Below are 24,621 nucleotides of genomic sequence, written 5' to 3'. Positions count from 1 at the left end.
AGAAACACCTAAATTCATCTTTACAATTTTAAGCACAAATTCAGCCAACGACATTTAAACAGCAACTGTAGTTCATACAATACAGCAAGCCAGCCTATTTCGGATCATTAATTACTCAACTAAAACTAGTAAAATTTCCGCTGACATGAGTAACCCACAGTCAGAATTAGCACTACTTAAGTCAATGATCACTTTCAAGTCATGAGAGACTCAGAATTTACCATCGCCAAATCCCAAAGACAGACATGTTCAAAATTACATTGTAAGAAAAAAACAAACAAAACCCAAACCAAAACAAAAATCCCAATGGCAAAAAAAGAAGAAAACCCCAACAACATCAAAATGTAGAGAGGAACTCAAAGCTTCCAAGCCCACAAGTCTATGTTCACTACACAGAAGCTGCACTCTCTCAACAGCAGAATCCTTCATAGAGGTCCAAAAGACAAAGCTTGCCTTCAGATCTGTTTACTCTGTAGAGAAACAGATGTCATTTGGCGCTGCACTCCAAGAGAAAACTTCAGCTCTGTAAGTGTGAGCACTGAAGTGGACACCCAAAAGGAACAAAAGTATCAGATAAGTATTATGTTCACCTATGGTTTTAAACCTCTGAGGGTGGCTTTTAAGACAGAGGCAGAAATTAAAGTTTCAGATTCAAACCAGTCAAGACAGGAATGGGTCTTCTCCTCCACAGCACATCCAAAGAATTTTTACCCTCTCATTTCACTTGCCTCACTTGTCCTCTTTGACTGATGTAATGTAACTGTGCAGTTCTCTGCACCGTGACAGTTACAGAAAACCCATCACATTTCCAACTGCCTCCTTGTAGAGTCCCAGATAAAAGTGCCAACTGATCAGTCTGAGGATGAAAGTCCAGGAGAATAAGCTCCCTTTAAAATTCTTACCTGAAGAAATTCCACTCTTACTGAACAGGATGATCACAAAGGCAGAATCTGGTCCATCTTAGATTACTCCCACCCACCCTTCCCCTGGGATATATTTGCATATTGTTTTTTGATATAATAGTACATTAAATTATGTTAAGAACCAATGAAAGTTAACACAAAAAAAGTATTTGTGCATTAAACACCACACTCAAAAGCAATTACAAATCACATAACGGGAAATAACCCAGTGCTGCACTGAAGAAGGCCTTCACCTCCTCAAGGTCTGGAAGGACCTTGACCTTTTAGAACAAGGTCACCCATGTTCTGGAAGACTACTACTGGCCCTCAACGGCACAGATGAACATATGGCTTTGTTTTAGTTTACAATGACTACTTAAAGACTACACCGTCTTGAAATCTGGCTTCATATTTCTGCTCAATTACACAAAAATGCTGAATATTTTTACCCCTGTTCTGTAAATACCATTTCTACTTACACTTTGAGCAAGGAAAACCACAAGTTTTTAACTCTTGCTATAGAGTTCATGTTTTTCACTGAGTGCATTGGTTTTAAGTTACTTAAGACATCCTCACCAGCTGCAAAGCAGAGTGTGTATTTGCTTCAATTCAGCCCTACACTAATACATCGAATATTCAGTTAAATTCATGCGACAGGCTGGAATCCTCAGAAGTGCCTGTAACTTCCTGCACAGGCACTAATACATCCTGTTTTGTAAACAGTCATGCTGCTTAAAGTATTCTTATATGCAACATTTTATTCTGCAAAGAATGCACAGAAGCTGAGATTGAAACAACAGAAAAGAGAACACACCTGGTTTCTCGGACTGACAAGCTACACATTTGCTGTCTTCTGCCTTATTCAGTACAAGGCACACCGCACAGTCCCAAGAGCCTTTTGGCTTCTTAAATTTGTCTCCAAACCCCAGAGTGACTGTTGTGTCAGTGTTGCTGGAGGAGGATGTCACCGTCACCGAGTTGTCTGTGACCACTGGCAATGTCAGAGCAGGCATTACTCCTGTTCCAGGCTTTGGTGTCTCACATGCTATACATTTTGTAGCTTCAGGTTTGTTGTGGACCAGACAGGTATCACAATCCCATGTGTTAGGTGATGTTTTAAATTTTTCTTCAAAGCCCAATGTTCCTGCTGTAGGTACTGCTCCCTTAGAGGAGATACATTGACTTGAGCTTATGATCTGTTTCGTACTGTCAAGCGTTGACACTTTAGCAGCTTCACATGTTACACATTTGCCATCTGTGGTTTTGTTTTGCGGACAGGGGTCGTGTGTGTCAGGCTGCCAAAGTGAGGATGCTTGCTTAGGTGTGTCTTTACCTGCAGAAAAACTGCTTATTGCAGGCCTTGTATAGACCACTGTGCTTGTAACAGGCTGTGCAGACGTAGAGGAGTGTGTTTCCACAGACATAAAACCTAGGAAAAAAATAAACAGGAAGAGGCGTTACTGATAAAGCAGTACCCTTACCACATGTAAGTTACTTATAATACCAGACAGCATAAACTAAGTGCCAATGGTTGCAAGAGGATGTCCCTGGAAATCTTACCCAACGGGTTGAAATTTCATATGCTGCACCGTGACACAAAGTTTTAAATACAAATCTTCACTGGTAGATACAAATTGAACAAACAGTACTGAAAGCCAACTGTCAGTCATGAAACTAGTCATGAAAATAATCTAGTTCATTTTAAGACACCAGGCCAAATCGAATCAAGTTTCTAAGGTTATTTCTGCCTTAGTAAATGACTCACATTTAGTAGCTGTAGTTGGAGCACCAGTCCACATGGTATTTCTCCACAAATACTGAGTATTAATTGAGTAATAGTAATGAAGACAACAGAATAATTGTCATCTACAGTCTTTGCTCAAAGCGCACTTGGGTGCCAGGCAACTCCTTATTTAAAGGTGCCAATTTTAACAGAAAAGAACCACCAACGATGTGGAAATACTGAAGAAAATGCTACAACAGTGCATCTTAAATAGCAGCACACATCACTTGTAAAGCTAAAATGAAGAATTCGGTGGGTTTATATTATTAAATTGTTTTGTGGTTTGTTTGATAGTCTGTTGGGTATTTGTTTGATAGTTTGGGGTCTTTACTACTCTGAATTCCCAAACATGGTGAAAGCAGAAGGGGAATGTTTCAAAGCATTTAACAAACTTTCCAATTCCACACATTTTATTTATTTAAAATGAAACTGATTACTTGACTAATTCTCTTAATACTTAATTTGTAACTAAATCCTAACACAGAAAGGAGAAGCAATGCATCAGGTTCGAAGTTGCAGTTTTGCTTTCAGCAACAAAAGCCACTCAGAAGCAGCTATTAACCCTAACTGACGCAGTGCTTAAGGTAATGCTCTCCTGTGTTTGTATTTATAGCTGCTACTGCATTAACTGTGACAAGTGCCTTTGCTGTTGTAATGGGTTTTTAAGAATCAATGCAGTTATATGCAGGCCCACTTTTTGCAGTGTCTTCTTAAAAAGATTTCATGATCTCACCAGGGCTTTTTAGGATGTCTAACACACTTCCTTCCTTCAAGACCTTTGCAGGTTTGGTAGAGCCATCATATTCCTCTTTTTTCTTCTTATTGCTGGTGCTGTTTACAGGGGTGGTATCTTTAACACCAAAAGAAAAAACACCTTTCAGCAAGAAACCCACTTAAAATACAGTCACATTTGCTAGAAACAAGAATTTCTAAGTTCCATGCTTCTTATATAAGAATCTTCAAAATTCTGACTTGTTTACAACAGTTGATAATTACAGTTTGGTTAAAGGCAGATCTGTCACGGAAAACACACTTTACCTGGCATTGCTAGTGTGCTCAAAAAAGATAGATTTACTATTTTATATATAAAAAAAAAAAGAAATCAGCACTCCAGATCTGAAATGCTGAAACTTCTGTTACCTAGAGTAAGTAAGGATGTCACAGATGTATCACTGGATCCAGAAAGTTCTGCTGATTTTACAACAGGAACACTAAATGTAAACCCAATCTGCTATGAAAAAAAAAGAGACAGATTATTCAGACTTTGAAACTAAAGAAACTTAAAGTTTCACACACAAATAATAACCCAAAATGCAATCTTCAAACTTCTAGTAGCCACACTGGATGACAATCTGTAAGCCAGAAACCTATATATTTGTTTTCCTTATTATTCAGGATAATTCTGCTTTCATGTTCTGCAATATTCTACTAAAGCCATGAAAAAAGGTTTAGCTTTATTTATTTTACTTACAGACAATGGAGGTAGCACTTCTGCCTCAGTAGATTTCACAATTGGAGATGAAAATCTGAACACAGGACTGCCAACATTACTTGATGGTTGTATCTGTGTTTTGAAAAGAATGAACGTTTACATCTAGAAGAAAAACGTCCTGGCAAAACAATAGAAACTACTTGAATGTACTATCTAACAGACGTTCTCTCTTACAAGAAGAGGCTGAGAGAACTCGAGAAGACTGAGAGGGGATCTTCTCAATGTTTATCAATATTAAAAGGGTGGGAGCAAGAGGATGGGGCCAGATTCTTTTCAGAGGTGCCCAGTGACAGGATAAGGGACATGAACAGGCACAATCTAGAATATGGGAAGTTCCACCTACGCATAACAAAGAACTGAGTGACAGAGCACTGAACAGGCTGACCAGAGTGGTTGGGGGAGTCTCCTTCTCTGCAAAGATTCCAAACCTGCCTGGACACGATCATGGGCAACCTGCTCTGGGTGTCCTTGCGTTAGCAGGGCAGTTGGACTAGATGATATCCAGAGATATCTTCCAGCCCCCACCACTCTGTGATTCTGCAGTAAAGTTGGAAAACCTCGTATTTATTTCTAATCCACAGATAAGAGTTATAATAAAAGAAACTGAAGCATGCAATTGAGGATGTAGTATAGTATCACCAAAACCAAATCCCATAAACCAAGAGAAAAAAAATCTCAGATGCTAATTAGATCTAGATATATTTAAGTATATGAAAAGCAGAACACACATCTTAAGAACCTTAAACTAGCTCAGCTCAGTTGTAGTCAAAGCTTCAGCAAATATCTCAACAAGTTAAAGCAGCTATCTGCTGCAAAACATACAAAAATATTTCAAGTACTCTGGAACAGATGAATGTTCATTATATTGAAATAATGTTGCAATTATTGCACCCTAGGCTCCTATTCTGCACTAGACTTATATGACCATTAATACTACTTGTACTTTAATAACTTGGCATAAAATCCCAATAATATCTCCATAGCACTTGAAGCAGTTATACAATTATGTAAACTAAACATTTGCAAGGTATAAGAGGGACAGAGGCCAAATCAGTCACTTTATGTTTTGTTTTTTTTTTTTAAATGCCCACACCTCCAACTTGGAATGCAACCCTGATTTATTCAGTAGGATATATAAACTATTTTCATGAATACCTTGGAAGAACTTAACACACAACAAAGCAGATGTATATTAATCCTGAAAAAGTATTCATGATGCACAACAAAGATTTACCTTGTTCGTGGCTGCTTTTGAAGCAGCGCTTGGTGGCGATGAGACAGTGTTACTGGCAAGAAAACTGAAGTTGAAGGAAGGCAGTGTTGCAGTACTGATGGGCAGAGGAACTTGTGGTAGCACTGGTTCCTCCACTTCCTAGGAGTAAAATTTAATCATAGCAAATTTTAGTTTTTCCTCTTCTATAAAGAAGTTGCAAATCTTAGTTCTTCTCTTTTACAAGACATACTACCTTCCTACCCTGTCCCACCCTTAATTTCTTAACAAAATGAGAGAGATCCATAGATTGACAAAAGGAATCCTAACCTCCTAACCTCCCCACTTCAGTCTGCCATGGCCTTTTAACTCACGGCAGGCCTGTTTCCACGTGCTACTACATTCCTCACGTATCTCAAAATAATACTGAAAGTTAGCTCAAAATTGTTACCTGTGCAAAATACAGAGGGGCACTGGATCAGATTTACTGCATTTTCTGCACTTTAGTTATTAAAGGGTGGTGAGGCACTGGAACATATAAGCTCAGAGAAGTTGTAGATGGATGGGGCTTTGAGCAAGCTGATCGAGTGGAAGGTGGCAGGGGGACAGGACTAGCTATCTTCAAGGCCACTTCTAGCCTAAATCATTACAGGATTCCATAAAAGATCTAGAGAAAAATCATGCTAATTATCTCCTCAGCTCCTCAATTCAGAGCACACCCTGAAAACAAGTGAGAAAGGGTTCACTTGCAGAATTAGGTAGGACAGCTGCCAAAGTTTCTAAAGTCACTCCTGCAGTGAACTGGAAAATGATAATGTTTAAAGAAGTACGTGGGCTGGGAACCCACAAAATGCCAGAGATGAAAGCCTGACTATGAGCACAGATCATAGTGTGGTAAATCTAGCCTATATTATGTATCAGGATGCATATTTAAAACTCAAACAAACAGTGTACCTTAAAAACTTCTGGTCTTATCCTTGCCTTTTAAACTATTTGATTATCAAGATTAGATTAATTGGGGATTAAACAGGAATAGCCAGTCTAAGCACAATTTGCACAGTAGTACCAAGACCTACCCAGAAGTGACTAAGCAGAGAGACAAGCTGCTCCTACAGAAACATAATGCACCCTACTAGCTTACATCTTTCACAGTTTTGATCCGTTGAGTCTATTGAACTCTGATATCCAGATCATTTGTATTACAGAAACATTCTACATTATCTACTGTTTCTTCATTTTCTATCAGCCAGAAGACTGATTTAGTTTTGGGGTTTTTTTACATTTAGGATCCAGTAGTAGGCATCTCACATAACATCCAATCAGAAAAAATACCTTCACAACAGTCATGACCAGTATCATTAAATGGATTTTTCCCATTAAACAAGAAAAAAACCCTCTCACAATGAGTCTGATGAAGTGCCAGAAGCTGTTTATGATCATTAGCAGATATGCAGAACACTGTTCTGCTTCAGACTCTTGGCTTGTATCTTTCTACATGACTTAAATATGAAATATCAAATTAAATAAACTTGGTTTACTTGGCACTTCTTTAAAACATCATTCCTTTACAAAAACTCTACAAACCTTCACCGACATTTGTTCATTCCATTGCTAATGAGAAACTTTATCGCATGAAGCATCTCCCAGATAGCATGAGTAAAGATTCCAAAAATATAAAACCAAGGCTGAGGGACTTAAACAGATAAATTGAAGCCTGCCCTGAAATCCACAGCAAACTCCCCACAAAACTCAAGTGGCTTTATTATGATTTACTAAGAGGCAATAAAAGAGACATTCTTAGCTAGTCACGTCAGTGATCTTAGTGAAAGTAGCTAACCTCAGGAGTCCCTTACCTGTTGCTCTTGCTCAGGTTTTGATGTGTAGTGTACTCCTCTTTCCCTTCTCATCTTGCCACCACCACTTGCTACCCCTCCTGAAGACAGACCATTGGATGCAGGAGTACTGACCTTGGGATAGGTCAAATTGCTGTCACAGAATAATAAAATATTGGTTGAGAAAGGGGAAAAAAAAAAGATAAAATAACAAGATTTTTTAAGAAATCAACTTATCAACTAATTGTTTCAAGCTGTTATAGCCACTATCAGTCCTAGAGCTGACACCTTCTAACTGGAACCAGAAAAAAAAATATTCCACACATTACTAAATGCTGGTAAGTATCTGCTCTAAAAGCTGCATTAGTAACAGCAGTGATGAGAAGGAGATAAGTAACAGTCATAATATCCATAAAGGTATGGTGACTAAGCCAGAAATAGAAAAACTGATTTAGATTGTTATTTTCTAATGTTTCCTTTCAATAGTCCAGACAGTGGAAAATTTGACTGCCAGGTCTCTGATTCTGTGATGAGTGTGTATCTTTGCAGGGATATAAAAAATAACTAAAAATATATGGAGATAGGAGAGAGTGTGTGTGTACATAAAATGCTGTCAGCAGCTCTTAGGGAAGAGAGAGGCTTAAACTTGTGTTGCAAAATAATACAAGAAAAGCTTCAGAAGCAGCTCTTGCTTTCCTGGGGCCATCAGCAGAAGCAGCAGAGGTGTTTGGGTGTGCCAACATTCCAGAAATCTTTTCAGACATGAATACAGATTCCCTTTTGTAAGGCATACAAAGGCATCTCTCTCTTCATTACCAAAGCCAAGATCCAAACCAGAAAGATTTCCTAATACAAGTAGGAAGGGGAAAGAAAAACAAAAGAAACCCCTCAGGAAAAAAAAAAAAAAAAAGAAACCACCAACCAACCACACAAAAATCCCACCCCCAAAGCCCACACCATAGCCTAAAAGAGAAGTGAACTAGGGAATAACAACAAGAAAAAGCATTGTAGCATCAAAATGAAGTCCCACTGGAAAAAATTACCATATCAAAGCTTATCGTGCAGTCAAGCAGTCACTCATTACAGAAATACATTTGAAGACACGAGGTCAAGTTACCAGAAGACAGAGAATTGGTCTAAACTTGTCAGACACTTGCAAACAGTCTACTTAGCATTGTAACCACTGAGAGGAAGCCAGATCCTTAAAGCCATATGCTCAAACTTTTCACTAATCCAAACTGACAATCAATTCAAATTCTGAAAATAAACTTATGTCAAAATAAAGCTTTATTCATACAATTACAGCCTGTCTGTAGTAGCCCATATTCCTCTTTTCTGTTAACACCTGTCAGCTTCTAAGGGGCAAAGACTGTTTTCTATCTTCAGACAAGTCAGTCCAGTCCACAATTCTGATTATGATTTTTAAATTAAATAGCCTTTGATAGGCTGAACAGAGAGATTCCAAAGTACTGCAAATTAGCTGCATGAAGGGACTCAGGCCAGCTGCCTCTTAAGCAGTGTTGTGCTCCTGCTCCAGAAGAGTGCACCCAACAGAGACTGGCTTTATGAAAAAAAAAAATTTAAAATACTGTCAACTATACTGACAAAAGTAGAACATAGCAGTAAAACTTGCAAATCAAATAAAAAGCACTATCAGTTTTCTGGATCTTCCTTCTATACGGAGAAGAAGAAAAGAGTTCTACCAACAAAAATTTAGAACCATTTGAAAACCCATTATTAAAACCTAACACCTGTTTGCACTTATGCCAAAAACCTTAGAGCCTATCTCTTACACCCCTGAAAAGGTGGCTGCTGTGAAGTCACACTCTTAGATGCCAAACCAAAGGGTTACTTTGGGGTTTTTTTGCAAGCCAAAGAATGTCCAGGGCAACATCAGAATTGCTTGGAAGATGAACACAAACAAAATGATTCCCTGCTACTGTTCTTTGAAAGGTATCCTTTGAACATAAAATGTCTTAATTCAAGCATTACCCAAAAGACTACATGTCCAGAAGGCCAGCCATCAGTATTATCTGATAGTGAAATCATCCTAAACTAACCCAAGCAAGCAGTGTAATGCAAGACAACCTCCTCAAGAAGAAATATTAACCCTCTTGGAATTTTGTGTTTTAGAGACAATCTGGCATTTGGCCTCAGACAACTCTAAAAGGCTCCTGGTTTTCTTGCAAACTCAGAGCAGACAAGTGACTTCACTGTGAAAGGAACATTAAAAAACTGTCTTCCTCTGGCTTTTTGCTTTTTAAAAAAGAAAAAAAAAAATATATATATATTCCTGAACCCTAGGGCACTTCAACTTATACAGAATAATTCAGAAAGAATAATTCCTTTATAACAAAGCTTCCAGACTCCAAACAATGAAATAATCAGCCAAAACTAATAGCTGTCCCCCAGTAAACATCAGGATGCACAAATGGTTCAGTTCTCTCATAACACATTTCCCCCCCGCTGTATTTTCCATTCCCTTTACTGAGAACTGTTTTTGTACTTCCAAAAGAATGCAGGTAGACTGCATGGACAAAAGAGAGAGTGCCTTCTTCAAGTGTTTTAAATTAGCAGAATTGCCATACCTATCAGATGTTTTCACTTGCTGTTCTGCAGGAAAACTCTTCTCCATCATATCCTGCAAGTTTGAATTCAAGATTTATCTCAATGTATTTACAAACCACACATAGAGAGAAGACAAACAATCACGTTCTGTGTTTTGTTTTTTTAATTTATACCACTGAAGTATGAGGTACGCTTCATCTGCTTAAGCTTGTTCCCTGACAAGTAGGGCTATTCACTTGGACCTCTGACCTAAAAAGCCCATATAGCTTTAACACCTGGTAATTTTTACATTTGGGTTGGACTGGAACCATGAGTGGTTTTTTAATGAAAGAGATGTCAGTCTTGTTTGAAGGAATGTTTCTCAGGGACTCCATCTACACTCAAGCAATCAAAATGGATAATTGCCAAGAAATCTCACTCAGAGCCCATTGCTTACCTGAAAGTTTATACACAACATCAGAATATTCCATCAGTGACAGCAGCATATGAAAAGGAAAATGTTGTTTCTGTGTTTTAATGGTCTCTCAAAGAACAGCCCTACCCAAGAGCACATCATCACATTCTGAAAATAACACCAGCCACTTACTGTTTAAAAAAAAGGCTATGAAATCCCTAAAACCTCAAAGTACCTATTTTACAATGACTCCCGTTGTCTTAACACTTATCTCAAACATACTATTAGTACACTCTGCTAAGAAAGAGCACCTTAGTAGAGCAACTGATTAGAGGCATTCTAAGCTTATAGAAAGCAGGTAGATAATGACCAGAAAATTTACTTACTTTGTGCTTCATATCTACTCTCTGGTGACTTTTGCTGGAATCGGTAGTTGGAGTCAGAGATGGTTTAAAATACTGGGCCCTACTCACTGCCAGAGTGATTGCCTTTGGTGTCACAAGTTTCTGGACAGGTGGATGCTGTGATTCCATCTTTGAAAGAGAAGCAGCAAACAAACTATCTTTGCATCTGTCAAAACTACCACAGCTAAAGAACTATAAATTTCCCATCAGTCGGAGCACCCAGTGAAAATTATTTTTAAGTGACGAAAGCATTTAGCTTGCAGAGGGGAAACATCAAAAAACAAAGTATGAATTACAAAAAGCTACAGACATAGCCAAAGTCTGACTGAATCTTATTTCAAAATTTGGCAGCTGACTTCATACACAAGATAACTCATGTTACTATCACATGCTCCCATCTTTTTCCCATCCTCTGCCTACAGTGATTTTTTTTTTACTGGCTTAATCCGTTAATTTAACATTCCAGGTGTTGGGGTTTGGGGGTTTCCTGCATTTTCTTCCTTTGAAGTTGCTTTCAAATAAAAGAAAAAAAAATCTGCAAAATATTTTCAATATAATCTCATCCATTAAAATAAGTTCCAATGTTTTAGATTTCCATTAGATGCACTTAAAATTACTGGTCTGACTTTCCTTGTCAAAGCAGTTTTCACAGCCATGAATTCACTTTTAATAGGAAGAACTGTACAGCCTGCAACACAGATTTCACTGAACTGTGAAAGAGAGTCCAAAAGGCTACAAAATTTACCAAGGCTCTACCTGCAGTCTTAAACATGAGAAGAACCAGACTTAGGATGTGTGCTGTTATTTAAATTAGTTTCAACAGAAATTTGTGTTTACAATGCAGCTTTAACTTCAGTATCTCCCACCTCTTGGTAATAAAACTCACAGTATACTATCTTTAACATGAATAAAAGTACTTCTTTCTAAAAAAGGTGACAATGATTTTGAAAACTTGAGTAAAAAGTGGTTTAATTAAGTTCATAAACCTACTATGAGTGAATGTCCACTGCTAGTTTTAAATGCAAATACAACAGAATCAGGATAGAATAGTTGAGTTGGAAGGGACCTACAACAATTATGTAGTCCAACTGCTGGAATGAGTCAGAGCTGACGAAAAGTTAAAGCATGTTGTTAAGGGCATTGTTCAAATGCCTCTTAAACACCAACAGGCTTGGGGCATCAACCATCTCTCTAGGAAGCCCGTCCCTGGGTTTGACCACCCTCTTGGTAAAGAAATGCTTCCCAACGTTGAGTCTGAATCTGATGCAGCTTTGTCACTGGATCCCAGGGAGAAGTGCTCAGCATCTCCCTCTGCACTTCCCCTCCTCAAGAAGCTGCAGAGAACAATGAGGTTCACCCCTCAGTCTCTTCTCCAAACCAGTGTCCTCAGCTGCTCCTCACAGGACTTCCAGTCCCATCACCAGCTTTGTTGCTCTCTTCGGGATACATTCAAAGACCTTCACATTCTTCTTAAATTGTGGGGCCTGGAACTGCATGTGGTAATCAAGGTGAGGCCACACCAGCACTGAATACAGTGGGATAATCAGCTCTCTTGACTGGCTGGTTCTGCTGTGTGTGATGCACCCCAGGATGTGGGTTTCCCTCTTGACTGCTGGGGCACACACTGCTGACTCACCAGCACCTCCAGACCCCTTTCTGCAGGGCTGCCCTCCATCCAATTTTCTTCCAGTTTATACTTGTGCCTGATGCACTCCATCCCAGGTGCAGAAACATAGAATGGCTTGGGACTCCAGAGCTGGACACAGTACTCAGGTGGGGTTTTACCAGAGCAAAGAGGCAGAATCCTTTCCTTCAACCTGCTGGCCACATTGATTTGGATATAGCCCAGTATGTGGTTGGTTTTTGGGCTTCAAGCACACATTACTGGCTCATATTCAGCTTTTCATCCATTGGTACCCCCATGTCCTTCTCTGCATGGCTACTCTCAATTCCTCTATTCCCCAGCCTGTACCAATACGAGAAGTTGCCCTGATCCAGGCACAGGACCTTGCATTTAGCCTTGTTGACCTTCATGAGGTTCACGTGGGCCCATATCATAAGCTTGTCCAGGTCCCTCTGGATGGCATCTCATCTCTCAGGTGTGTCAACCACACCACTCAGCTTGGTGTTATCAGCAAACTTGCTGAGGGTGCTCTTAATTTCACTATGCCACTGATGGAGAAGCATTTGTTCTTGCTCAATTTCATGCCATTGTTGATTGCCCAATATTCCCAACCTATATAGATTCTTCTGCAAGGCCTCTTGTCCCTTTGAGAGAGTCAACAGCAGCTCCTAGTTTGGTATCATCAGCAAACTTGCTAATGGTACATTCAAATCCCACATTCAGATCACACTAAACAGAACCAACCCTAGAACTGAACCTTCACTAGGTTGAGTGGCCTCATTATGGAAGATATCAAATTATCTAGAAATACAGAACAAAAAAAACAAGTCACCTAATTAAATGTTTAATACTCCAAGAGCTATTCTGTCCTGTGCAGATTCTCAAAACAAGAAAAATATCACCAAAAAATATCTGCTAACGTTTTGCCGAGTGTTCAATTGTTCTGTCACCACATGTCTGTTTAGGAGGAAAATGCAGCCCTCTCCTTGGCACAGACAGCTCTCTCCTCCCGTTCTCATCAAAGACTACCCTTCCCCTGCCAAACTTCATGAATTCTAGTATTATGATCAGACAATTTCTCTACTTTTACCCCGTGACAGCTGTGTGGAACATTCGCGTTCTGACTGACGTCAGGCTCTACATTGCAAATAGAGTAGATCTTTCTTAATGCCTCATCACAGGTGTAGTTCCACAATTTGACAGAGATTCCACACCAGCTTTGTCTTCAATTATGTGGGTAATATTTATGGGGGAAAAAAAATGTACAATCTACTTTTCAACATTGTTGTAATTTAGCATTTGGTGAAAGATAGTAAAAGCAACACAAGATGTTTGTGAACTCTGGCGTGACCGTAAAATTCATTACATTTCTAATGACAGGATTACTATAGAAACTTCTTGACACATTCTGTCCATTTTCTCATTAAAAAGGCAGATTAAACGTTTGCACAGAAGAAATCACACTTATGTTCCTTTGGCTGCCTGATCTTAAAGTAGCCATTTCTGGGTTTTACAATTTAATGAACTCGATATCCCGAAGTAAAGTGATTAAAAATCGTTGCTAATTTTAACTTTTTAAAAAATCCACTACCACAGTTCAGTGCAACATCCAAACAGGAATTTAGGAGCATGAGGTTACAGAAGTGATAACATTTAATAATTTTCCTTCTCCTTGCTTTGAGCAGTAATAAAACCCATAAGCAATTTTTTTCTGCTCAAAATGCATATGGAAATCTGCACAAGTGATCTGTACGATCACTCAATCAGTATTTTTCTATTTCTAATAATTTTTGCAAGAAAAAGCTTTTCTAAAAGCAAGTATTAACATGGAACTCAACCCCAAGTTGGAGGACAAGATAAAACTACTTTATGCGTTCTAGAGAAGTTGTTCTTCATTAAGATATCACCACGTAAAGATAATTCTTGAGTAATCTTCACAGTTCTTCATCTGGTGTGGGTGGAAAAGACGTTTTTAGAAATTTCCACACAGCCAAGACAGCTGTAATGCCCATAGTGCTAATATTAACTCAAATTCATGAGTATTCTGTCACTGAGGTCTCTGATATTTCTTCCAATAGCTATAAAGCATAGAAAATTACCTATTTTGCTTATGATGTTACTGGGTTTTACCTGTTTTTGTTTGGATTGGAAGCTAGTAGTATTCAGCACACTCCTGTCCACAGGCTGCAGGGAATAAAAGGTCTACATGTTAGGGGATGATCTCCTTCCTAAGAGAAAGAGTTTCATCCAACAAAAATGGGGAAGGGGGGTTGTAATCAACTTACAGAAGACAGTGGACTAGACACAGAAGATGGAATCCTTTTAGCATCCTGTTGAAAAACAGTGCAACAATTAATTAAACTGAACACTCCATAAGAAAGATCTTCATTCTACACTGGCACATTCACTATGTTTTTCAAGTACATTGAATGAAACAAATTAAAAGAGCCAAATGAAACAAATTAAAATTAATTTACCGCCAAAGGACTTGACATCTTCTCCAGTGACTGCAAGATGCGCCGTGCAGTGGAACTTGTCACACCATAGGACTGCACACTTGCTTGTTTAGCTTTCATTTGTCTTCTTACTGGTGGCTGGAAAAACAGTGTTGCAAATGTTACAACACTTGATTTTGAATTAAACAGATATATTTTATGCCCTATGGCTACATATGATGGTACAACCAATACTCTGATGGCAGAGTAAAAATGCACTCAACTAGGCATTCAAGCCATGAAGAAAATATACTCTACTGACTTTACAAGTTTAAGTGGAACTCCATTTCCATATGAGGCAAAGCAACAGAAGGAATACTTAAATGTAAAAGACTGCAAAAGGGAAGATGTCAGGTCTGAAGCAGTAATGAGGAAAACAGAAATGAAGCACTAGCTTGTGCTGCAGAAAGTGCTTTCAGTAATAAAGCAGCTCTCAGTTTCAGGATGGTGTAAGCATCTGAAAACCATTCCAAACCCCAACCTATATAACCATCTTCAGGAATTTCTAGTTTTATTTCTCCTGCTTCCTCCCTTCCCCCAAGATTACAGTTGACTGCAGACCTTTTAACTCTGTTTAAAAAGATAAAGATCCAATGTGAGTTGTAACTGATGAAAACATCTTACACTGAAAAAGTAAACTGTTGGATTTGCACCATGTGACAGAATATAAAAACAACAAAAACTCAGTGTAACTTCATAATCACCTTAAACCCCTCAAGTAACCACATCATGCTTACCACAAAGACAGGAAATAGATCATACTGCATGTAAAAAGCACAAGCGATACTCACTGTAACCTAGAGCACGCAGCAACAAGCAAGTTTCTCTCTCCTTTAAATGCCTAGCAGTTTGGTTCCTCTTTTCAGCATAATCCATATTTATTTTGTAAAAAATAAAAACAGATGACTAAAGAGGGCTTCAAGCTTGAATTTTTTCATGTTCTGAAGTTCAGTTTAATAGCAAGTCAGAACAAACCACAAGTTTTCAATGTTTCTGCTATATATCAGGTCCCCTTGTCCTGTGGTATAAACAGACTAGGCCAGAACAGGTCCAACAAACTCTTGTTTCCACTTCCTTAAAGTTCATTTTGACTTTTTATTTTATTTTTTGAGGTCATTTTGATTTAAACACATTCCAAATGAACCATATTTTACTGACTTCCTTTTAGCTTCAACTATAGCTACTTGTAGCTCCCTAAAGATCACACTAACTCCAGATCTCTTTAATATAGGAAAACAAGTCTTACACAATGAAAAAGTCCCTTAACACTCACTTCTCCAGCACTCTTAACATTCAAAGTTCTTCAAACAGATCAGTTTCACACATGGTATGAAAAACAAGTAGTCAGCACTTTCAATTTGCTGGTTTATTTGAGAACACAAATAACTCCTAAAAGCAAGTTAGCTCTTTTCAAGAGATATCTGGATGCTATTAAAATAGAAAGCATTTTATTGTTTATCTTGAGAGTGCATTTAGAAATGCTTGCCTCCCTTTAAGTAGCAGAAGAGCAAAGGATCAGCAAAGTTGACTTTTAGACACTACTGAAGAGTGCAGTTTTATACAGTTTAATAGTCAGAGGCAGACAATGGCAGAAAATGGAATCAGAGGAACAGAGGAGATCCCAACTACAAACAACGAGCCAGAACCTAGATGCTGCTGCCATTCTTGTGCACTATGATGAGTATTTCTATGCAAAAGGTTAAAAAATAATTTAAACATAAATTGTCCTCTTCTACTCCTGCAAGTCAAGAGGGCAAATTAGGAGCCGTTGCCACATTTTCAGCTCCCTGATTTCAGCTCTTTTGTATTTCAACTACGTTTTCCCTCACACCACATACCTGGTAAGGAGCAATTCGGGCTTTTGTCTCTCTTGCTGCTGCAGCTGCACCACCATAAGTGGTCTTTCCAGGGTAAAATGGAGAATCCCCAAGCTGGCTTGTCTTAAAGACAGAAATGTTTCCAAGTGACTACAGAAATAATACAGTAAGTGGTTAGTAAAATGGTTACACATTCAAATTGATTACAATTAATCCTTGCAGTACTTACAGAAGAGGGAGATCCAAAAGCAGATAAATTGAATGCAGGTTTTTTAGAGCTAGTTGCCGGATGCTGTGAGAGGGAATGAGATCTTTCACCCTCTGTGGACCAAAGCAGTGGTGCTGAAGTATTTTTTGAAACAGTGATATCTGCCAAAATGACACATGCAACACATAAATGTCTTGTGTGCATAGAGAACTTTAACACTGAAGATCACTCTAACTGCAGAGCTCTATAGCACAAGACTAAGGCTTATGGAATGAAGAAGTCATTTCTCCAGCACTCTAACCTTCAGAGTACTCCAAAGAGATCAATTTCACATATGCTCTGAACTTGAAATCTCTGAACAGAGCTGTAAATGTTACCTTACAGTAATCTTTCAAAAGCATACATAACAAGCTAATAGTACATTTCAACGCAAAGCAGTTTTATTCTTTCATGGTAAAATAAAAGGGAACTACATAAGCACTGGTACATCTATAGAGATACTAAGTTTTTCCCATTGGTGAAAGGTTGGAAGTCAGAATTGCACAGGTTTTAAACCAGAAAAACTCCCCAAAGGTTAAACTAACAGAGTCAACGACCTATTTGCCATGTATGTTTTGCAGAAACACACCAGAAAGCTCTAGTAAACTAAAGTTACATTACTAAACTCTGGCAACATCTGCTCTGAATTGTAAAAACACATTCTCCAGAGAGCTTTGTTGACCATGCCTCAATCCCCTAGAAAAAGCAGCAGACCCATTGTTTGCCTCTCAGTGAGATCACCTCCATCTACATCAATACAAAGTTGGCTGGCTCTTTTTAACTTTAAAATGGTGCACATTCCTTAATGATTTCAGCAAAATACATGGCAGTATCAACAACAGATACCTTCTACTCACATAAAGGTCAAAAAAAGCAGCCCAAAAGTTGTTTAGACAGAAGAGCTCCTTTATTGACTCCTGGTGAAAACACTGGAAAACATCTTGTGTATCTACTTGCCTCCTGTATTTATTCACATTTAACCATCTGTCAGATATTCTGACACTCCCTTCTAGGCAATCAACCTAGCTGTCAAGATACAGCAAGTCATCTTCGGCTCCTACTATCCCAGATCAAGATTTACAGCTAACCCAGCTAAAAGTGTGTTTATCAGCACCCACTCTTTGTAGCAGCAGGGTCTCATAAATGTATTCCAAAGCATGGTTATATTAGAAAGGTGACCGGATTATATACTTCAAAAATCAAATTTAATTCTAACATCCAAAGCTGACATTCACCTACTTTATATATTAAAGGTGATGTGGAATATTAAAAAATGCAAAGTACCGAAATATCTATTGGAAAACATGGAAGTTACCTTTATCAGATGCTCTAGAGGAGAAGCCACTGGTTGTTGAGATGTTATCATCATCATGTTGAGAGGTAGAATCTTTTATTTCTTTTACCAAAGACAGTCCAGGACTGCCAATACCAAGTGAAGATGACGTAGAGGGCTGACAATGTGGTACTGTGGAATCCAACATGGTACAGTTCAAATGGCTCCGATGAAGAGAGGGCCTTGTTAACACATCTGAGTAGTTCAGTGCAGATCTACTTGTGGATGGTTCTACACAAGAATGAAGAGACAATTACCTTTCCTATAGACAAGCTCATGGAATCCAAAACCTGTTTTCTATCAGCAGTCATGCTATTGCCAAGTTCTAAGCACAAAAATAGAGAAGCCGAATTTAACTTCTTCCTCACCCAGATAAGGTTTCATCTCATTACAACAGCAACGCTGTTTGCTATACCAAGTGTTAACATCACACTGAGAAGTAGGTAACGATGAGCTTTCACAACACCTAATTCCGACCCCATGCTCAAGTGCTCCGAAGCTGGGTCTTCCACTATATCAAACATGTATAAACTCCTTCTGCAGATAAAGCTTGTAATAAGCTTTCCAGAATTTGAGATTATACAGCAAGTTACAGACAACTCTGCAGTTCATACAATCATGTACCAAAGATGACGTTAATCGGAAAACCGAACATGACCACATGCATTTGCGGAGTTGTTTGGGGGGTTTATTTGTTTTAATGTTGTCACCTCCTCTCCCAAATTCTACCAGATCAGGTCATGCTACAGGCAAAACGTTATCTATTATCCTGTTGAGATTTTTGGCAGAAACGACAAGTAAGCATTGTAGCCTCAGCTGCAAGATAGGCATTACTTCTTCATGAACCACAGGGTCTGTAAACACTGCAAGTGTCCTGCAAGAGATGGTCTCACAGCTCCAACTTGCCAGTTGAATAGAAGAGCAATTAATGGATATCCTACTGTAAGTCCACAGTCTCTGGGTATTTCTGGGTATGAACATGATTTTGAGTCATTATCCTCTTGATATTTGTACTGAAGATCAAACTGTCTAATTCAATCTTCATTACCACCACGGTACTAGTAATTAGTTCTCCAAAATACTGGTAGATTTTTAGGACTGTCTTGTTTGAGATAAAGGAAGTGTTATCAGGCTGAAGGCTGCCAAACTTTTAAAAGCTCTAGCACATTGGTACCTCACAGATGAAGAAACAGGCTTTCTAAAATTATAATAGTAATTTTTAAAAATCTTGTAATTAACTACAGCAAGAAATATTGGTCTACTACACCCACAGCCTGCAACACAAGCTACTAAAGGTTCTAGGGTATCCATCTGCTCCTGAATTCTTGGAGCTAGAAAGTTTGCCATGCAGCTGTTCTTACTGAAAGGTCCTTTCATACAGTTCTTCAGGAAAGCCAACATATGTTCCTCAGTCATGAAGACCTTCTCTATTCCTTTACCCAAACTTATTCTCAAGCTACAGCTACACAGAAAGCAATAAAGTTCCTTATTTACAGTTAGATTACATTGGTGTATTTCTTCATTTTTCATTTTGCCAGCAACAGAAGCAACTGATTTCCCACACAGATGGCTAGGTATATGTGCTCAGACAAAACTTCTTTCCTTATCAAAAATTAAGTTACACAAGAGTGCTATAAGAAACAAATGAGAGTGTACATAAATTTACAGAGAAACTTAGAAACCATGAGAGGCAGAGGTACGACACACAGATTAATCTTTTATATGGTAAAGGGGTTGCAAACTTCTTTGCCAAGGAGCCAAAGAGGATTTGAAAGACCCCATGCTAGCCATACACACCTTAGTATTACCAAGTATTTCAAAATTAATCATGCCATAACCCAAGTTCCTCAGTTCTAACTAACAAGGAACTTTACTAAACTGATTGAAGAAGCTCAAAGGAAAAAATAAACCAACACACAAAATCGGGACACAAGAGGAAATTTTCCTCTGGTAGCTGGTCTTTCGTATTGAGGACAACAAAATAAATTTATGTTTTTATTACCTTAAGCAATTAGATTGACTTCCATTCCAGACCATTTAAAAAACAAATCAACAAACAAACAAAAAGAGTAGCCTAGCACACTTGCAAATGAACATTATCAATATTTTACACCTGGCTAACTGACTACCTGAAGTTAACTGATGACCTCCAAGAGCTATAAGACAACCTCCAGTATGTTTCACTATTATGCTGGCAGTTTAAAGGTAAGGCAGATTCATGAATAGTTGTTGAGGGTTTTCTGGTTTGGCTTTTTGGGGGTATTTTGGTTTTATTTTGTGTGTGGGTTTTGGTGGGGTTTTTTGTTTGTGTGGTGGGTTGTCAAAATCCTCCCTCCAGCTTTCCTCTGAAATTTAGATTCAAAACTAGAAATCTGTGAATAAATACAGATGGCCAGAATACGAAATGATTTTTCACATACCTTCTAAATTAATTCTTGCTGATTCAGGCGTGACTCTCCCATCAATCACTATGGTATCTTCATTTGCATAATCATGGTGATAGTTTACTGGATTCTCTTCCTGGTTTGTAGATTCATTTGTATCTACACATTTATCTTCACTTCTGTTGAAATACTTCTGTAGCCATCCTGGTACAATGTTTTTCACTGATTCTGTCACTCTGCTAATGATTCCCTGCTTGAAAGAAAAGAACCCACTTGTTAATGACATAAACACAGCCAACACCATATACTAGGACGCAAACTTGCACAGACCTTGAAGATAGATATAAAATAGTTCATATTCAGGACAATAGTAACACAGAGGGGGTTTATTCTCAACATAGGATCTCCCTAATTATGGGTGATACATGCCAAAAATTCACCTAACATTGATTTACTACCAACCTATCAGTTACTGCTCTTCCCAGTGATCTTGGCAATGTTCAAAATTGTCAAATTTCAGACAAAGTTCACCAGAGGCTTGTCAAGTCTGAGGCCATCAGGAACTTCTATCTCTAAATAACAACTGCCATAGGTACTTCTTTTGAGGACTCCTCTTAACACCTTCACTTGAAAAACCATCAAAACCAGAAGCTCAGCAATTACCTACAGCGATTGTGGTGACCATAATAGCCGTTAAGATCAGTGAATGTAAACATCTCTAATTTTTCCAATGATGAACTGCAGAAACAGCAACAAAAAAAATCCACTGTCATGCTCTGAACAGTCAGGGTATTCTGAAAGAAATCCTGGAAGAAACATCTGTACTTGAATCACTGATGTCTCACTACAGAGCTGTTAAGCAGATCCATTTAGATCAAATTTAATTTCACACTATGCTTAAGTTTTGGATCTCCAATACTCTGTGATTACTGAATATATAAAAGCCATTTCCATTTTGACATTTACCAATTACTTGCAATGCTTGCATTCTATGTTTAAGAAATGTTTATTTCCCATTTTGATTTGGGTAATAACTTGTTCCCTATTACCCCCCGTTGAAATTTCAACACACCTTCCTGTCAAATCACAACCCTGTTTGCAGCATGGAGCTCCCTCCCTCTTACACTGACTGCAGCCACAAAACCAGCTGCTAAACTCTGCAAGCTGCAAGCAAACGTGAAAGCTAAACCTGCAATTTCAGTGCTTGAGAAGCTGAAAAGTAGCAAGAGTTAAAGAGATTTTTGTTGAACTCCATGGTCAGTTGCTAGCACATGTACCAAAGGCTCTGGTAAGGCACTTTGGGTTTTTTGCAGGTTTAGGTAAGACAATTTTCTAGTCAAATTTATCATTCAGGTGTGGAAAATTGAGAATGTTTTTTGAGCATGCAATACCTGGAGTCTAGTAAACAATTCTGAAACAAGAACTCCACTGTATTCAACTTCTTTAAAAGTTTATCACACAAACAAAAAAAAGCCCATATCACTTATTTAGGTCTTTCATATGTGATAATGCAAACCCCAACTTACAGAAGCTATAAACAACTTAGACACTCTTGAATTTCAAGTTAAGGGGTAAATGGGACAGGGAGGGAGGGAAAGAGGAGGAAGGGAAGGTAGAAAACAAAAAGCCTTTTCAGAGAGGAAGTCCTCTTAATTTACAATTTGGTATTTTTCAAAACAATCTGTAATTTAATCTTGTACTTGCACAAAGACAGAATAAATATCCAGGGACAGTTTAAACCAGACAGAACACAGAAAAATAAACACATCCGTCACAATTACCACACTAAGATGCACACAAGTACGCCCTGCTCGGGATGTTGCTCCTGTTCTGCATAAACCCTAAGCTTCAGCTTTCCAACAAAAACTAACTTCATGTAATACCAGAGCTCACAAAGACCTGAGCACATGGTACCAGCAGTCCCTATTCTATCATCAGCCCCTCATTTCCACCTTGGAATAAGACCATAACAGGAACTCACAGGACGTAAAATTTACTGAAACAAGCACATGGTCAGGCCAAACAGTATCGACATCAATGCTCTTACCAAAAAAGCTAAGCACTACTGCATTCAGTATTGCTAGAGAGTTTCTCCATCAGAGAACAGTTATTATTTGCCATTAGAAAGGCCTTTATGATTCTTTTGCTGAAGAATCCTCCCAGGACCTAAAGCTACCTGAGACTCAAGATGGAAGAAGTTATAAGCATCCAAAAGAGTAAACATCCAATCATTAGTAATCCAAATGAGTAATTGGAGAATCTAGCTAGACAAATAATTAACCAAGATGACATTTTACCATCCATATCTAAAAGCACATTGGTTTGACTCTTCCTCACATATGGCAGCTTTGCCTGCATTCTCTGTATCATCAGCACTTTAACACTAAGCTGGGTTAACATATGGTAACTTCCCAAACCAATTCAGGAGCTGGAACTCGCCCAGCACAGCTGTACTGTACCAAGTACTACTGGCATGTGCTGTCTGGCATAGGCACAGTGGAAGACAAGAAGCAGAGTTTTATGTTGCAGAATGCTGCTTGCTTAGTGACAAAGAAACACACAGGGAAATGCATCTCCATTTTGTCCATGAAATGAAAATACTGATTAAAAGTGTTGTGAAAAAAGTACACTGGCATTACGAACAAGTCATTAATAAAAAAATCAAGAAAATTAGAATTTCTTTATGGCATCTCCTACCTGCTCATCACTGCTGTAAGACAATAAGGCACCATGGATGAAGTCCTGTCTAAGACAGGCAGTTACGGTCCCACTGACCAACCACATTTTTAAACATGCATGCCCTATACTCTTGCTAGGACATTTCATCAGTGTCATGCCTCATGCTGTTTAAAGCCAGCATTTTAATCCTACCCAACATTTAGGTTTTTTTATTCTTCAATTTCAGCATGTGTTTGAACACTTTCTATCTCACTGTCAGCTGCATTTTACTGCTTCTGTGCTACCAGCTCTGTACTTTATTCATCCCAGGTTCCCTCATGCTACCATCTCCCTACACAGACATCATTAATGCCTGTGTTAAAGCCTGACAAGGATATCACACATCTCACTGATGCAAACATATCTTCAGAGGTGAAATACAAAAGACAGAGCAAAAGGCAACTCTAACAGGTTTATTCCTCCAGCAAAATCTGAGTGGACTGCTCAGCTCCCATTCTCCCTGTGCCATGATTATGTACTAGCCCCCTCCTGGCCTTCATTTGTCACAGCTATACCAAACATGCTACTGCACAACTCTTCTACTTCCCAACCTCCGGCTGAAACTGGAGGAAGCGGTACTGTCATGCAGGTTTAATACTTGCAGCTCCTCATTTCTACAGGCCACAGAGGCACCAAACTTAAATGTCACGAAAGGGCAGAATATGCCATGGGGCAGTCTCAACTATGGGTAGCAGCTTTAGGAAGTGAAGGTGTTTTAGTCCTTAACTGACTGATTTCAGCAGTTTGAGAGCTGCTGTCAGTATCAACAGTTATCTGCACATCTTAAATGCACTCATACTCTATTCTCATCCTAAAATATCATCAGGAAAGCAGGAAAAAAACAATCAACAAAAAAGTTCACTGAAAAGATCCAGTTATCTTCAGAATAGCCATTTACCACAGTTATTCGAACTCTTTGTATTATCCTAAGTGTCTGCAGCCCTGCTAGATATATCTAAGTCTATATATATAAACACCACAGCAACAGTAACTACAGTTACATGTACTCAAGGCATAGTCTCTGTGACACAACTCATAAGCAAAATGTTACGGTCACAGTTCGACTTCCAAACTTAAAAGCTGGATATTTCTTGGCCAAAAATCTTTACGGAATAGGACAGTTATCCCAGCTTGTAAGGGTCCTTCACATAGCATAAGAGGTAGAAGTGCTGGCAGAAGTACTGAGCAATGATGCATTACTAGAAAACATCTATTTTTGTAATTAAGTTTATTTCAGTCTGAAAAGCCTAAGTAAATCTTACTATAGAACGCACAACATACTTAAAAATAAATCATATATAGATTATATGAAGGTCATACTCTAACACAAATTTGTCTGATATGCAAAATACACAGAGCTAATTTCTACTTCACTGTATGCACACCTCTGAAAAGCATCAAGATTTCTGCCTCCAGGC

The 24,621-nt window shown here is 38.5% G+C and overlaps 1 protein-coding gene across 1 annotated transcript in view; it reads right to left on the bottom strand.

Annotated features, from left to right (window-relative positions):
- Positions 1–24,621, bottom strand: part of NUP153 (nucleoporin 153) — a 46,192-nt gene that overhangs the window by 8,669 nt on the left and 12,902 nt on the right. The window contains exons 2-16 of the mRNA XM_054381934.1: positions 20,522–20,738; positions 18,084–18,332; positions 16,751–16,890; positions 16,543–16,671; positions 14,687–14,803; positions 14,495–14,539; positions 14,340–14,393; positions 10,568–10,714; positions 9,808–9,860; positions 7,241–7,373; positions 5,412–5,549; positions 4,157–4,249; positions 3,826–3,916; positions 3,419–3,535; positions 1,717–2,331 (exon numbers count right to left, since the gene is read on the bottom strand). Of these exons, the coding sequence (XP_054237909.1) occupies positions 1,717–2,331; positions 3,419–3,535; positions 3,826–3,916; positions 4,157–4,249; positions 5,412–5,549; positions 7,241–7,373; positions 9,808–9,860; positions 10,568–10,714; positions 14,340–14,393; positions 14,495–14,539; positions 14,687–14,803; positions 16,543–16,671; positions 16,751–16,890; positions 18,084–18,332; positions 20,522–20,738 (2,338 nt within the window). The remainder of the gene's footprint in view (positions 1–1,716; positions 2,332–3,418; positions 3,536–3,825; positions 3,917–4,156; positions 4,250–5,411; positions 5,550–7,240; positions 7,374–9,807; positions 9,861–10,567; positions 10,715–14,339; positions 14,394–14,494; positions 14,540–14,686; positions 14,804–16,542; positions 16,672–16,750; positions 16,891–18,083; positions 18,333–20,521; positions 20,739–24,621) is intronic.

Source organism: Indicator indicator, chromosome 6 (genome assembly GCF_027791375.1).
Source record: "Indicator indicator isolate 239-I01 chromosome 6, UM_Iind_1.1, whole genome shotgun sequence".
Taxonomy (NCBI): Eukaryota; Metazoa; Chordata; class Aves; order Piciformes; family Indicatoridae; genus Indicator; species Indicator indicator.
The sequence above is the reverse complement of the archived record's forward strand: the minus strand, read 5'-3'. Positions and strand labels throughout refer to the sequence as shown.